The 15,465-nt window shown below is 56.2% G+C and overlaps 2 protein-coding genes across 15 annotated transcripts in view; one reads left to right on the top strand and one right to left on the bottom strand.

Moving 5' to 3' along the window:
* TOX2 (TOX high mobility group box family member 2) overlaps positions 1–3,576 on the top strand; it is a 275,373-nt gene extending 271,797 nt beyond the window's left edge. For 13 of the 14 annotated variants that reach the window (XM_045053582.1, XM_045053586.1, XM_045053583.1 and 10 more), the window contains 2 exons: positions 605–735; positions 3,205–3,576. In XM_045053582.1, the coding sequence (XP_044909517.1) occupies positions 605–735; positions 3,205–3,241 (168 nt within the window). In that variant the 3' untranslated portion in view covers positions 3,242–3,576. The remainder of the gene's footprint in view (positions 1–604; positions 736–3,204) is intronic. The other variant, XM_045053581.1, reaches the window with a different exon arrangement.
* Positions 3,577–8,862: 5,286 nt separating this feature from the next.
* Positions 8,863–15,465, bottom strand: part of JPH2 (junctophilin 2) — a 72,524-nt gene continuing 65,921 nt past the window's right edge. Inside the window, exons 5-6 of the mRNA XM_023251216.2 lie at positions 14,944–15,038; positions 8,863–13,793 (exon numbers count right to left, since the gene is read on the bottom strand). Of these exons, the coding sequence (XP_023106984.2) occupies positions 14,958–15,038 (81 nt within the window). The 3' untranslated portion in view covers positions 8,863–13,793; positions 14,944–14,957. The remainder of the gene's footprint in view (positions 13,794–14,943; positions 15,039–15,465) is intronic.

The following is a 15,465-nucleotide window of genomic DNA, read 5'->3' as shown; positions in this document are numbered from 1 at the left end:
TCACCAACCTAGGCTCCTTACCTCTCTCTGAGCCTCAGTCACATCTATGAACTGGCTCTAGCCTACCTTCCTCGAGATATACCGGCTACAGTGAACAGTTGACAAGTTCCCAGACAGATGCTTTGGATCCTTAGGATGTCCCAGGCCCTCCTCTTCTCCTCTGTCCATTTCTGCTCTCTGGCCTGAGGGGCTGAAAGCCATGCAGCTTCTGCCAGACCAGCCCCAGCCCCTGACTCTCCCCAGCGCCTTCAAAGTCTGACCCCACTGATTGTTCCACAGATACTCTTACGAGACTTGTGTGGCTCAGCACGATAACTCCATTTTATAGACTGGGAAACCAAGGCCAGAAAAGGAAAGGCCCTGAAAGCAAGAGTCCTTCACCCCGCTGATGCAGCTAGGAGGGTTGAATTTTCCAGAAGGTGCTCTGCTAGGGAAAAGGAAGAAGCATTCCAGGCAGAGAGGCAGAGTGGAGGTTTTGTAGAGGGCGGAGGAAGTGTCTCTGTGAACACCCTCAGGCACATAGAGTTCCCATCCCCCGCTCGCTGCTGGAGATGTGCACCCCATTTTCTCCCCTTTGCTCACCTGCCTCCTTTCCCCTGGGCAGGACTTCCCTCACATCTCCGAGTTCCCCAGTGGGTCCGGATCCCGCTCGCCCGGCCCGTCCAATCCCCCAAGCAGCAGCGGAGACTGGGACAGCAGTTACCCCAGCGCGGAGTGTGGCGTCAGCACGTGCAGGTGGGTCCTCGCCCTGGCCTCCGCCGCAGCCCCAGGGCTGCCAGGGGACGGGAGGGGCAAGGCTCTGCGGGTCACTGTCAGCCCTGCGGGAGTGCCCCGGGGGTGCCCGCAGTCTTGCGAGAAGACACAGGACGAAGCAAGACCCCAGAAGGACTCCGCTGGTCTGACGCCAGGGCCTGGGAGACGGCGCCAGCTTCAGTCTTCCTTTTCCTCCTTCCGTCCTGGTTGTCTCACCGGTGCCACCACGTGACACTCGCCGATGGCTCCTCTGTCCTCAGTCAGGTTCCCTGGAAGCAGAGCTGATGCGGGGTGCCTTCGATGGTGCAGAGGGAGAGCTTGTGGGAGAAGGGGAGGGAGAGGGGCAGGACAGGGCCCCGGAGGGAGCTGAGAGAGCTCAGCCACAGACTCACTTCAGCCTGATCCACCGTGAGCTCGGAGCTCGGCCACAGATGGCCCTGCAGACTTGGTCCCGCTCTGAGGTTAGGGCTTTTTGTACCCGTGTCTGTCAGCCATTGGCTCTGGGCTGCCCCAGGGGGTGTGGCCCCCAGGCAAGACAGGTCTCGTCCACCCCCGGGCAGCTCTCTGGGGAGGGCAGGAGAGGGGGTCTGGGGGAGGCACGAGCAAGAAGGGCCAAGGGGCCAACAAGGGGAGCCGCAGACCTTACTGGTACCCCTACCGCCCGCTGCAGCCCAGCACCCCCTCTGACACTCCCCCCCCCGACTTGGCTGGTCCCTGGTCCTCATGTGGACCTCGTCCTCCGACCTCCTCTCCCATCCTTCATTCTCAGCCTCTTAGCCTGTCAATGCCACGCTAACTTTCCTTCCTCTAGAAGGTCTTCCTGACCCAAGAGACAGTGACCCCTCATTTCAGAAGAGGGAAATGGGGTACGGATGGCACCTTATTCCTCTACCCACCAGCCCTGACTGCCATCCCCTGGCAAGAACTAACCCTGTGGCCACACCCTGGGTATGTGGTCCCAGCAGCAGCCCCACACCCTGGAAGTCTGGATGGTCATGTTTGGTGGACAGGAGGTGCTCTCTGTTGCCGGGCTCCAGCTGCCCCTAAGCCTGGCTGTCGGCCTCTCTGTTCCTCACCCGGCCGAGCCCGCCAGGGAGCAAGCAGACAGGGCTCGTGCCCCGCTGCCGAGGGCCAGTGCCCGGCCACAGACTCTGCCTGGGTGGGCAGACTGCGCTCAGCGGGAATTCCTGTCCCCCTACCTGGGCAGGTGCAGACCCTCCCTCCACGGGCTCCCTTCCCAAGAGTCAGAGTGTGGGGCTGGGGGCTCTACGATGGACATTAGGGAATGCGTCCGAGCTTCCCCCCAACACGGAGGGCAGCCCACAGCTGTGCCCTATTTTACTTATGTTTTAAGTGGAGGTAGAGCTGGCGTATTAGTTTCAGGTGTACCACAGAGTGATCGAATCAGACTTGCGCTTCCTGGGAGATGATCACCACAGAGAGTCTAGGTAACGTCTGTTGCCACTCAGAGTTACAGATTCTTTTCTTGTCCGGAGAACCTTTCAGATCTACTCTCTTAGCAGCTTTCAAGCGTATAAATTTACAAAAATACAGTATTAGTAACCGAGGTCCCCTGCTGTACACGGTATCCCCAAGACGTATTCATCTTCGAGCTGGAAGTTTATTTATACCTTTGGAGCCTTCACCCATTTTACCCATCCCCCCCCGTCTCTGGCACCCAGCAGTCTGTTCTCTGTGTCTATCAGCTTGGTTTGGGGTTTGTTTAGACTCGACATGTAAGTGAGATCATCTGATACTGGTCTTTCTCATCTTTCTCGGACTTATGTCACTTGGCACAAGGCCCTCAAGGTCTCCCGCTCTCACAGATGGGCATCCTATTTGTAAAAAAATTTTTTTAATGTTTATTGATTTTTAAGAGACAGAGTGTGAGCAGGGGAGGGGCAGAGAGGGAGGGAGACATAGAATCCGAAGCAGGCTCCAGGCTCCGAGCTGTCAGCATGGAGCCCGATGCGGGGCTTGAACCCATGAACCGTGAGATCGTGACCTGAGCCGAAGTCGGATGCCTGACTGACTGAGACACCCACGCGCCCTGAGCGTCCTATTTTAAAAACACAGAAGGCACCTTCCTGCCCTCCTCGGATTCCATGTGGAATTTACAAATGGAAACCGACTCCACACGGACCTGAGAGCTGGGGTGTGGTTGGAACACCTTCTCTGAAGGACAGGCGCTCGCAGCCACCTTCCCCCAGCACTGAGGACCTCGTGGTCCCCAGCCAGGGTTCCAGGAGGGGAGTTTGGTTGTGCCTGGTGGCCCATCAGGGAGGGACCAGTGGTCTCCAGAGGGGCAGCGCATCCAGGGTGAGGGTGAAGGCTAGTGAACAGGTGGCCTGGCACCCTCCGCTCCAGGCCGTGCGTGCGTTCAGGTCCCTGGGAGCCGGAGGGCGCCTGGCTGGGCTCCCCCAGCTCTGACAGCCCCTCCTCTCTCCCCAGCCTGCTCCCCAGGGATAAATCGCTCTACCTCACCTAATCCCGCCTCCCCTCTCCTCCCTGAGGCTTGCTGGAGGGGCACTGCTCCGAGCCTGAAGGGCCCACAGCAGAAGGGGAGGCTTGGCAGGAAGCGGGGTGACCAGAAAGAGACGGCAGTGACACACGGACGCCCCGGGGCCTCGTCTCTTCCTCCACCTCACACCAGACTCTGCAGAGGCAGCCCGCCGCCCCGCCGCCAGCCCAAAGAACCTGCAGGAACCTTCTGTCCCCGACCTGCTTGCTCCAGGGTTACCGTGGACCCCGCTCCTCGCCCTGCACGCTGTACTCTGCATCTGGACGTCTGGCCCCAGCCCAGGCTCGCGTGGGCTGCCCCCGGAGGGGTCGCCTTCTGACAGAAACCCACCCCCAGATGCACGGGCCCGGGGCCGCCCGGCCACAGACGTGCACATGCGGTTTTACAGTGTGAACAAAGATTATGAAACGTCTAGACTATTGGCTCCACGTAAGTAGTTGACTAAGTGTTTTAGAACCGTGAAGACAGCTGTGAGATTATTTTGTGGGGGAGGGGAGTAGTTTCCTTTTAAGGTGACAACCATTTTCTATGACCCTTAGCACATTTTTGTTTAAGTCTTCTCTTATGGGAGAGGTGCACCAAGCAGCGGCCAAACCGGCTCCCCGCCTGTACAGCACGTGCCGGACGACTTGTAGCCACACTGGGAGACGTTGCGCTTTTTTTCTTAACCCTACGTCCGTCTATTTAAAATTGCCAACACCGACCTTTGTCTATTTATGGAGAAAAGTTGAGAACAGAAATGCAGTCTATCATCAAGTGTGTGTGGTTTTCGGGTTCGGTTTGGGTTTTGGTTCTTAGTGTTGTTTGCAGCTGTTCCCTGGCCCTGGCGGGTGTCCGTCCCGGCGCCCAGTGCTTCTCTCCGTTCCTTTCTAATAAAACTTCCGAAAAGTTGAAACTCCGTCTGTTCCTTCATGCGCTTGGCAAGCCAGACCCAGGCCTTCCGAGGTGCCTTGTGGCAGCAGCTCTGCCCTTGACGTCAGCGGGATCTGGGCCCAGCGTCACCTGCCGTGTACTCGCCCGGAGGGGAGGGTCTGTGTGGATGACTGTGCCTCCGTGTCGCGTCTGCAGAAGTAGGACAGCAGTGGCGCCCACACACGCCTGCTGGTGACGATGGCGGTCAACGGGGGCGGGGGGCTGGCCGCGCAGGGCGCATCTGCCTGGGGGAGGCGAGATCTGGGTTCGGGGAGCCCTGAGGATGCTCCCAACCTGAACGTAAGGGGCAGCCCAGACAAGGGCGTCTAACCCAGATTTCCCAACAGATGTTCAGTGGTGATACCAAAAAAAAAAAAAAAATAATAATAATAATAATAATTATGTGACTATTTTAACTGTATCTGGAAAAATGAGTTTCTTGGTATGGAGGAGCCCTCCCATCCCCACCCCCACCCCGTCAGCTCTCAGGGCCTCTCCCTCTGCCACCACCCATCACCGTCACCTCCTTTCTCCCAGATAACAGCCCCGGGGCTGGGGCGCAATCTCTCTGTGAGCAGTTTCCTCACTGGAGGGCATTTTGTAATCCACTTTGGAAAAAGAAAAAAGAGAACCAAACCAACAACAAAAACAACATGCTGTCATGTCAGTAGCATCATTGCGATGCGAAGCATAAATATTTCATGTGGTTACAATTTCCTTTCCTGTGTGGAGCTTGTCAGTAACACGGTGATGACTTAGTTTAATATTCGACTCTTGCTTCTACATTTGAGAAAACAGTGTCATTGGGATCCACACAGACAACCCAAAATAATGAGTGTAAAGCTCTCAGGTTCTTGCCGGCCCCCCGTTGCTGCCCTGGCCTTTGGACGTGTCCACGTGCCAAGGCTGACCTCTCCATTGCAACGGGCGCTCCGAGATGCCTAAGTGGAGTCTAAATACCCTGCCTGCAGATGTCAGGGGTTGTCCGGTGGCACCCCCAATCTGCCAACGCCAGTCTGCGTCTGGACCTTAGAGCGGTGCCCCTGACATTGTAAGGACCGTCAGCCCCTGCAGCCCATCCGCCCTGTCCATGGAGCCGACCCTTCCAGGTGTCATGCACCTGCTTCAGATTTTTCCACCTCCTCCCACAGACAGACTGGAATCCCAGCAGAGGCACAGCTTGGGCAAAGGCCAAGCCTCCAGACCCCAGAGGAAGGGGTGGCTGGTCCCAAGAGTGTCCAGCACTAATCCCTCCCTGGAGCTCCACAGGAAGTTCCACATTAGATTGGAAGATGGACAACACGGCACGGAGGGGCCTTCCAATTACTCTTTAATTAAAGAGTCCACAATGTGGGCGCCTGGGTGGCTCAGTCGGCTAAGCGACTGACTGTTGATTTCGACTCAGGTCATGATCTCGCAGTTTAGGAGTTCGAGCCCCCCGTGACAAGCTCTGTGCCGACAGTGTGGAGCTTTGCTTGGGATTCTCTCTCTCTCCCTCTCTCTCGGCCCCTCCCATGTGCTCTTTCTCTCTCTCTCTCTCTCTCAAATAAATGAACTTTGATTAAAAAAAAAAAAAAAAGAACTAGTCGTGGTCAACAGTCCAGTTATATCTTAAAAAAAAAAAAAAAAAAAAAAAAAAAAAAGATGAGTCGCCTGGATGGCTCAGTTGGTTAAGCATCCAACTTCAGCTCAGGTCAAGATCTCACGGTTCGTGGGTTCAAGCCCCGCGTCAGGCTCGGTGCCGACAGCTCAGAGCCTGGAGCCTGCTTCAGATTCTGTGTGTGTCTCCCTCTCTCTCTCTCTCTGCCCCTCCCCTGCTGGCACTCTGTCTCTCTCTCAAAAATAAACAGTTAAAAAAAAAAAAAAAAGAGTCTACTGTGCTGAAATTCAATGTGTTCATTCAGCAAGACTAAAAACAGGTGAGCGGTTACTTTCTGCCCCAGATGAGCACCGGGGATGCCTGGGGAATCACACACAGATTCCACCCCTACGAGTTCCCTAGCTGTGGTAGCAGAGAAGGAAAAAGGTAATAGTCAGCTATAAAAGTATAAGTGTATATTATAAACCATAAAAATATAAAATTCACAATACTATGTGACGAGTACGAAAAGGGGCCGGGAGAAGGCAGAAGAGGGGCCCCCAGGCTAGCCAGGGTCCGCAGCGTCTTCCTGGGGGAGGCGATATCTGGGCTGCGCCCCCTCCAGTGACCGGGACTGAGCCAGAGCACTGACATGTGGTTCTAGAGTGCCGTGCTTTCCTGATTCAGGACCCCCAGAGGCCGTGGCTCTGTGATTGTGATTCTCTGTGATTGTGAATCCCAAAGAATTCTCTCTAGAAGAAGCTGAGGCTGAGTCCACAGAGCTGCGTGGGGGATCTCAGAGGCAGGAACAGGGGCGGCTGTCCTCAGGTTGAAGGTGAACCTCAGGCACAGTGCATGTTCTCACCTGCCGGGTCTGGGCCAACCGGGCTCCCTGTAAGGTGGGGTTGGCTGAGGGTGCTGTGCGTGCAGAGGTGGTGTGAGCATGGGTAACGTGCCCCTGTGTGTGGGTTGTGTGTAGGGTGGCAAGGTGTGCACGTGTGGTGTGTCTGTATCTGCAGGCTTGTGCTGCGCACCTGTAGGTCTGCAGGGTGCACGTCTGTGTGGTGTGCTTGTGAGTACAAGATGCGACATGCATGCGGTGTGTGTATGTGTAGTTGGTGTGCATGTAGGAGAGGACACACGTGTGCACTGTGCCCAAACACAAATACATGCACACACATCACACTCACACGGGGGCACATTACACACGCCTGCACCCTACGAGCACGCATGTGCACGTGCACACACATCACACGCATTCACGGTACATAATGCATAGCACGTGGACGTGCACACCAGACACATCACATACCACACGCACACGACGCCCATGCACACATGTATGCTACGTGTGCATGCATATCATGCAACGACACCACACACATGAGCATGTGCATGCATACATCACACATATGCACACTACGTTCATACACACAAACCCACCGTGCACATGCATACAAATATATTCCTTTCACCCACCCGGTGGACACACAGTGCATATATATATATATATATATATATATATATATATATATATTTTAAGGGGGCAGAGAGCCTGAGGGGGTGAAGAGCAGAGGGGGAGAGAGAGAGAATCCCAAGCAGCCTCCATGCTTAGGATGGAACTCGTCATGGGGCTCTATCCCACAACACTGGGATCACGACCTGAGCCAAAATCACACGCACAAACCACACAACTGCACATCCTCACGCACGGCACATATGTATCCATGCATAAGTTAATGTGGGAATGAAATGTTCTTGAAAATTTGGAAGAGTTCACATGCAACGAATCTGGCACACAGTTATAGGTTCGGGGGCTTTAAAAAGCCTGCCCAGCACCTCCGTTATTACACAGCTCTGCTCCCTAAACCTCCCCAAATAAATAACCCCAAAGCCACCAGAGGCAGAAGGGCAGTCACTCAGAAGTGGCACGCAGTGGTGAGGAGGGAGGCGGGGCGGAGGGCACCCCTGCAGACTGCGGCTCGGCTGCCCGCTGTCTGTGTGCCACGTCCCCCTTCCCGCATCCTGCAGTATTAACTGTGGGTCAGCGTCCCCTGCTTCCGAGGTGCCGTCACGTAAGCTAACGCTCACTGCTGGACCAAGCCGTGTACCTGAATCGTATTTTTTCCTTGAATAATTTTCTGCTTTTGCTTCTCGTTTCTCGAGTGGTCACTTTCCCAGTCTCTGCCACATGAGCCTCTGGGACCTCACGGCCCTGTGACTCACTCTGCCCGTGCTCGGATGCTGGTGCCAGTCTGTCCTCTTTCTGGAGGTGGCCTCGCCCTGAAGCTTCCTTTCTGTGCTGGTGATGCACAAACCCCTCTGCTCTCGCCCACCAGAGGGCTCTCTCCTTTCTGGGTTCCATCGAGCCCTCTCTCTGGCGTCGCTTCTCCGTGGTGGCGGGGCATATCTGCCCTTGGCTTTCTCAGAAAGGGCAGATGGAGAATAAAGGTGCAGTTCCGCCATCATTTTCATTCTCCCTGCGCCCCCGGCCCCTGGTTTGACTGGGTGAAAGTGTCTTTCTCTGCGACCCAAGGCACTGCTTCATGGCCTCCTGGTCTCCAGCTTTGCTGCTGGGGAGACTGCTGTCATCTGCTTCTCCGCTCTTTGTCACTTCGTGTTCCTCCTTCCCTGGTAGCTTTCAGATTTTCTGTCTCTACATCTCGAGACGGCACAATGGTGCACATTTTGAGGGTCTTTGCTGTGCCGGCCCCGAGTGGGCCCTTCCAACCTGCGAGCTAGATACGGCATCTCGCCTCCAACTTCGGTCTTACAGACCATATTTTTTGTAATCAGAAGGCAGGAACTCAGCTTCCTGGCGCTCTTGTCCATGAAGAAACAGTGGCGCCCATCACTAATGGGAGGAGGACGTGGGGGACAAAGCACTTCAAGTAATTGTGCCCCGGAAGTGTCTCGTGGGGGTGGGGGCTGGGAGGACGGGGTCATGCTCCCTCATCTTCCTCTCTCAGGCTGGCCCTTGGCCAGACTCACATCCCCAGCTCAGCCAGCCCTTGTCTAAGCCCCCGGCCGGCCCACTTTCCATGAAGACAGAGGACCAGTTTGCTAGGGGCGCCATAATGAAACACCACAGACTGGGTGGCTTACACAACAGACATTTATTTTCTCACAGTGGAGCCTGGAAGTCCAAGATCAAAGTGTCGGCAGGCTTGGTTTCTTCCGAAGCTCCTCTCTTTGGCTCGCAGATGGCTGCCTTATCTCGTGTCCTCACCTGGTCTTTTCTCTGCGCACAAGAGCCCTTAGCATCCCCCTCCGTGTGACCAGATTTCCTCTTCTTATAGGGACACCAGTCCAATTGGATGAGGGCCCACCCTAATGGCCTCATTTTGCCTTAATCACCTCTTTAAAGGCCTCCTCTCTAAAGATGGTGACCTTGTTAGGTACTGGGGCTGAGGGCCTCAACATAGGAGTTACAGGGGAGACACAGGTCAGCCAGAACAGAGTGGTTGGTACTGATTAGAAATCCCACAGTGAGGGTTAAGTCCACTCACCGGTTCAAGGGCCAGGCGAAAGGGAACTGTAAGGACACAAACTGGGAAGGATTCCGTCCGGGTGCATAAAACAGCCAGATCACTCCACTGGGAGAAGGCTGCAAAGTCCAAATGTGCCTCGTCTGCCTCCAGCTCACCATCGCCCATCCCAGGAGACCCGCGCATCTGATGGTGCCTCGCGTGCTGGAATGACTCAGAGAACGTTTCCTCGCCTGTCAGGGGAGAGCGCTGAAGGACAGGACTGCCTCCCACATCCCTGGCATGACACTGGGCCACAACCTCTTGTCATCTCTCCTGGGTGCCTCCCCAAACCAGATCTGATTCCAGTCCATGAAATGTTAGCACCAACGGAGGTGCAAATGCAAATGACCTCAGAGTCGGGCAGGTAACATAAACAAAGGACTGAGGATAACAGGCCAGGGCGCGGCCGAATGGAAGGTGCCCTGCCAAAAAGCATTCAAACTCAGGGTGTCTGAGGACACCGCGCTGACCAAAGCACAACGAGCTTGCCAGCCCAGTGCAGCCTCCAGGCAGTTCGCGCCTCCTACGAGGAGACGGTGAAGAGATGGGCCTTGAAGACAGACCTGGTTTTGAACCTTGGCCTCGTAGTTGCAAAGCACAGTGGTGTTTCAAATCACAGAGCTGGTGTGAGGAAAATATGAATTAATGTATGGAAAGTGCTTAGTGCAGGGCCTGGCACATAGTAAGTGCTTAATTTATAGTAGCTGTTATTACTGTGGCTAAGTCGGAGGATAGCAACGGTGATGAATTTTGTGTAAAAGCAGCCTGCCTTCTCAAGAGCGCCTCTGTGAGACCACGCATGTGTGGGGCCGTGGCGCCCCCAGGTGGTCAAGATGGATAACTGCAGTGCAGTGGAACAGGCCAAAGAAAATGGTTAGGGGCCAAGTTAAGCTTTAGAGTGAGACAACGGGTTTGCGTCCAGTTCTGCTGTGTGCAAGTAGGTGACGGGCATTCACCTGCACTCTCACCCTCCGTGTCTCTACCTCCAGCAACTAGAATCCCATGGAGCGGCCCTAACAACTTAATAATACCGTCCGCCATGCAAGGGATATGAATAGCCCCTAGTAAGTGCTGGCCATGAACCTAGCATGATCCTGCCACGATCTCAGCACGACGGCAGCGTGAGCCTAGTGCTCAGAACACCACCGGCCCCACACGGCCAACATCCTTCCATCTTGTGGGAAGGAGAAGGTGGATGCCCCTTTGTTATTTACTTTTCTTATTGGGTCAAGCTGACGGGTGACTCTGAGTCCCTGACCAAAAAGAGACGCCCCCTGTGGATACCTGAAATCTCACTGGAGCCAAGTATTCTTTTGATAACTTTTGATAACGCATTGCTCCATCCAGACTTTTTTACAGTGACAATTCCCCTGTAACTTGCAAATGCCCAGATGAGGATGACGGTGCACCAGCCGCTTTCCTCCCAGACAAGAGGGGCCCAGGGGAGACTGGGGGTGAGGGACGTGTTGTGTTGTCATGATCTCTAGAAAGACCCCCACTCCACACACACACCTTTCACCCCACTTGCTTTTCTGTCCCCACAGGCGACTTCCTTCCTTCCTAGAGACCAGAAAGGGATGAGGGGACCGCTAAGGGAGGCCTTCCTAGAGCGGGAGGCCTGCCCTCCAGCTGTCGAGCCATCCCCAGGAGGTGGAGGACCCGAGGCCAGGCCTGGGCTTGGGCTGCATTTCCCTCTGGCCCAGCCACCCCCACACCAGCCCCACTCACGCCTCCTCCCTGGGCTTGTTTTCCAGCAAACTGAAGTTCCTTCTGCCCAGATACCCAGAGAGGCCTCTGCTTGCTCCCTGAGCATCCTTTCCTACCGCCCTGGAAGATTCCTGCCAAGACCCTAAGGTAGTGGTCAGTGATCATAGGCCCTGGCAACGCCCACAGGGTGGTTTCAAGTTCCCCTTTGGCACAAGACACCTTAAATGAACGCTGGACGTGGCAGACGACGGGAGGCGCTTCCCGGAGCTGCGGCTGGCCAGGACTGGGACGGTCTGTGTGCGGCACCTGAGCCACCAGGGGGCGCCCGACTCTGACCAACCTTCCCTGACTGGGAGACTCCAATGGGGGCTCAGGAAGGAGCCTTCTTTATCTTCTTTCTTTTTTACCCCTTTCCCACCCCCCCCCCCGCCCCGATGAGCCTTCTTTTCAAACCATCCCAGGCGATTCTAATGCAGTCATCCCTCTGCCCCTACCCCTCGCTCCCACGTCCTACACACACACACACACCCACACATCCCCACCCCTTTGGGACTCCTGGGGTCCTCCATCAAAATGCAAGAGGGCTTTTGAGAGGGCTTGGGCAGTACTGTGGTGTGCAGCCATGATGACCATGTCTCCAGCTCTCCACTTCTCTCTCGGCTGGGCTTTACTACATAAGCGTCGACATTTTGCGGAATCCTCACTGCAGTTGGACATAGCTATTATTATCTCCCCTGCTTTATAGATGAGGAAACTGTGGGTCACAGAAGACAAGGGGCTGAGCAGGACTGCAGGCCAGGAAGACCTAACCTCAGAGTTCGGGCTCTTTCTTCTACCATACACTGCTCAGGGAAGGTTCTGGAAGTCTGCTTTAGAAATTCAGGGTTTGTCCTAGAAGGTCTTTGATCTGCCCCACCAGAACTGAAGCCCTTTGGCTGCCCCTCAAGAGGTTTTAGAGAAACTGTGTGTGTGAGAGAGAGAGACAGGACCCCCAGCCTCTCTTGCCCCCTTTGGCCAGTCCCTCAACCAGGGCCCACAAGCAGACACCACAGCCCCACCGCAGCCCACGAGCAGATGCAGGTTTATTATTCCACAGACCGCAGCATCCTGAACCGTCACCCCAAACACCAGCTCTAAAAGTAGGCCTGGGAGCTCTGGTGCCTGCAGGCTTGCCCCCAGCCCTGGGCCAGACCAAAACTCGGGCCGTGGTCTCAGAGCTGAGGCCCGGGGCCCACTGGCCCTAGCAGCACCCCCAGCCCAGCCGTCATTTCTTTGGAGTCCAGAAAAGCCCACACACAGATGCAGAGCCTCGGGCCGGCTGAGGACGGGGGAATCTGCGGGCTCCCCTCCAGAGAAATGCAGTCCCAGATTCCAACCACCCCGTGCAACGTCAGGAGCCCTCAAAACAGCTAGTGTGGGGCTAGAGGAAGCTTCCCAAGTACTGAGGGGGAGAGGCACAGCCGACCTCTCATCAGAAGCAAACTCGAGGTTCGACCACGGCACCGAAGCCCCAAGTCCACAGACACAAAGGCCGTGGAGTGGCCGAGACAGTTCTGCTTGGACGCCACTGCCACAATCCTCCCTGGGATTGGAGGGGCCTAGAAGCCTTTCCCTCTGTCCTCCCAGGTGCAGGGGCCCCGCGAGCCCTCGGCTTGCACCCGGCCCCCCAAGCACAAGGGAGCGGAGGCCTGGGGTGGCTCAGAACATCTGTAATGAGCTACATGCAAATACCGTCTTCTGCCAAGCAAGACAAGGGGCTTAGTATCGAACAGACCGCACCCACCGGGGCCCCCAGACTTGCTCTCCTCTCCCCGGGAAAGCCTGTCTCCGGCACCTGCCCCAGAGTCCGCCCCGGGAAATCTGCCTGGGCTTCCAAGGGCTTCCATGCCCACTCTCCCCTGAGCTGGCGATGGGCCCTGGTGAAGGAAGCGGCACACCAATTCACAGGGTGCCCCGCTAGCTTTATCGTGGCAGCCCCGGGGCTCCTGGAGGGTGAGCCTTAGCACTCTGAGCACACTGGAAGCCTGAACACAATGCCAGCCTCAGGCTCAGGCACGCCAGAGAACAGGGGCCATCCTAACTGCCCCTATGCCTGCTTCCCACCCCCACCCCGGGGCCACCTGGTCAGCGGCCTCCCGGCTAAAGGCTCCAGTGCCTTGTGTCCCCCCATCCTCTACGGGTCCAGCAGGGAAGCTAGCTGGACCGGTGGGAGGAGACAGGAGCACCGTATCCCGGGGTTCTCGAACCGAGCGTGTCTGTTTCCTCTGTTGTCATCCAGAACATCTGTCAGCAAGGGACGGAGTGGGTGCTGCGTGGAGACCACGGAAGGCAGGGCCTCTGCTCTGTGGGCAGCTCTCTGGCTCGCCCACCACAGGGATCTGCTGCAAGTTAAAACAAAGCAGGGGAGGGGTGGAAGGAGAGGGGCTGGGAGTTATATTACTGTCCTGGTTCAGTGATTTCTCCCAAAACACACGAAAGCTCAGGGAAGGGGGACCCCGGCAGCAAGGCGAGGGAATGGATGAGGACGAGGGACAGGAGCGCTCAAGAGACCGGGGCTCCTCCTTCGAGGCCTCCCCTGCCACAGGCACGGAGCTCCTGGAGGATCCCCAGCACATTCTGTTCCTCTGGGCACCATTGGCACCTAGCATAGGCGCCATGAGAGGCCTCCAAAATGTACGTGGTGTGCACGTGAGCTGGATCCCGGGGCTCCAGGTCCAGAGTCCAGTCCTCCTTGGCCACCCTGCCTGGCAGCGCAGAAAGACGGGTCCTCACATCCTCAGCAGGAACTCCTCTGCAGAGAGACAGCAAGAGGGTCAGGCGAGAGAGGGAGGGAGGGAGGGAGTGCTAACTTGCCTGGTACGCTCTTCCCTGCCCTCCTCCTCCTCACTGCCTTCCACCCTTCAGGTCACAAGCTGTCAGTCCCTGCAGCCATCATTCCCAGATCCCCTGTAAAATGAGGCCCCTGCAGAGCTCAGCACTCACCCCCCAGGGCAGCACCTACCAGGCTAATGTCGTCACCGGCTATTTGCAGGGTGACTGGACAGGGATTTTCTTCTCCTCCTCTCCTGGGACGGAGTAGGAACCTCCAGCCCACACTAAGCTAGGATCAAGGGAGGGGGTCTTTGGTTGGGAGCAGGGCAAGAGGCAGAAACTCTGTTAGCATCACCAAGCACAGGCTTTATGGTGTAAAGGCTGGTCCCAGCAGGCAAAGATTTTATTTGTGGTGTGAGTACTTCCCCCTGAGACTCATGAGGGCCACCTTCCGTCAGGCCAGCCCAGCCAACCTCCTTTTCCCAGGACCGTAGCAAGCCCTCCCAGCTCCATCGTGGGGAAACAACTGACAGCAGTGGGGGGCGGGGGGGAGTGTTTCTAGAAAGGAGGACTGGGGGATGGGGAGGCTGGGGGCGGAGGGATTACAGACTGAAGCGGGCAAGAGAGAAAGGGAGGGCAGAGAGGAGGGGGCCTGCCCAAGCCAGGCAAGCTCCGTGAGACTGTGAGAGTCTGGGGAGAGAGTCAAGAACTGTTTTGCCTGACATCCGGATGTCTGACTTGTGCCTGTAAGTTAAGGGTTTACTTTCAACTTCACCCTGTTTCTTAGGGCAGGAGTGTGTCCCTCCTGGATCTCTAAATCCCAGCAGAGAAGTGGCCCAGTAAATGGTGATACATTAATGAACAAGCGAGTGAAAACCCCAGTGCTCACCTGACAGGGAGCAGGTGCTCTGCACGTGTTGAGATAACGAGGTGTGTGTGTGTGTGTGTGTGTGTGTGTGTGTGTTGTATTGGGGAAGGCACCATCTATCAAATCCACACTCTAGGTCCCTGCCTCTGTTGGGGGATGGGCCTCAATGAGCCGCAGGACAGATGCCCAGTAGGCAACTTCCCTCCTCCATCACCCTGGTGCCGAGAGCTCTCCACAGGCTCCCACCCCCTGGTAGACCCACCTGTTAGACAAGGGTCAGGTCAGGAGGTGAACGAAGAGGATGGCCAGGCCGATGTTAAGCAGGATCACCATGCAGATGAGGACAGTGTTGGGGACCTGGGAGCAGTGGAGAGAAGCTGCCTGAGTTCCCATGGCCTCTGAAACACCCCCTGCCCAAGTCCCTACAAAGCTGGACAGAGGAACAGGAACCTTCGGAAGAACCCTCCTCTGAGCACCCCACATTTTGCTCACTGCTGTGTCGGGCAACTGGACAGCAGACCATCAGGGCTGGAAGGATTCTGGGAAATAATTAACCAAACCATTTAGGGTCCAGGTCGCAAAGCACAACAGTGGGCAGCACTGGAACTGGAAGCCAGGAACACGCCTTCCTTTCTGCGAATCCCCCCTGGGCCGCATCCATGGGTCCCACAGACCTAGCTTCATTCTGGTCCCTGAGTTTGCAGCTCCCAGCCCCTTCTAATAAGCCCTACTGGGCCCTTCCTCCACTGCCAGGAAGCCCTCCCTGCTACACCCTGTAGCAGAT

The sequence above is a fragment of the Felis catus genome, chromosome A3, assembly GCF_018350175.1.
Source record: "Felis catus isolate Fca126 chromosome A3, F.catus_Fca126_mat1.0, whole genome shotgun sequence".
Classification (NCBI taxonomy): Eukaryota; Metazoa; Chordata; class Mammalia; order Carnivora; family Felidae; genus Felis; species Felis catus.
The sequence above is the reverse complement of the archived record's forward strand: the minus strand, read 5'-3'. Positions and strand labels throughout refer to the sequence as shown.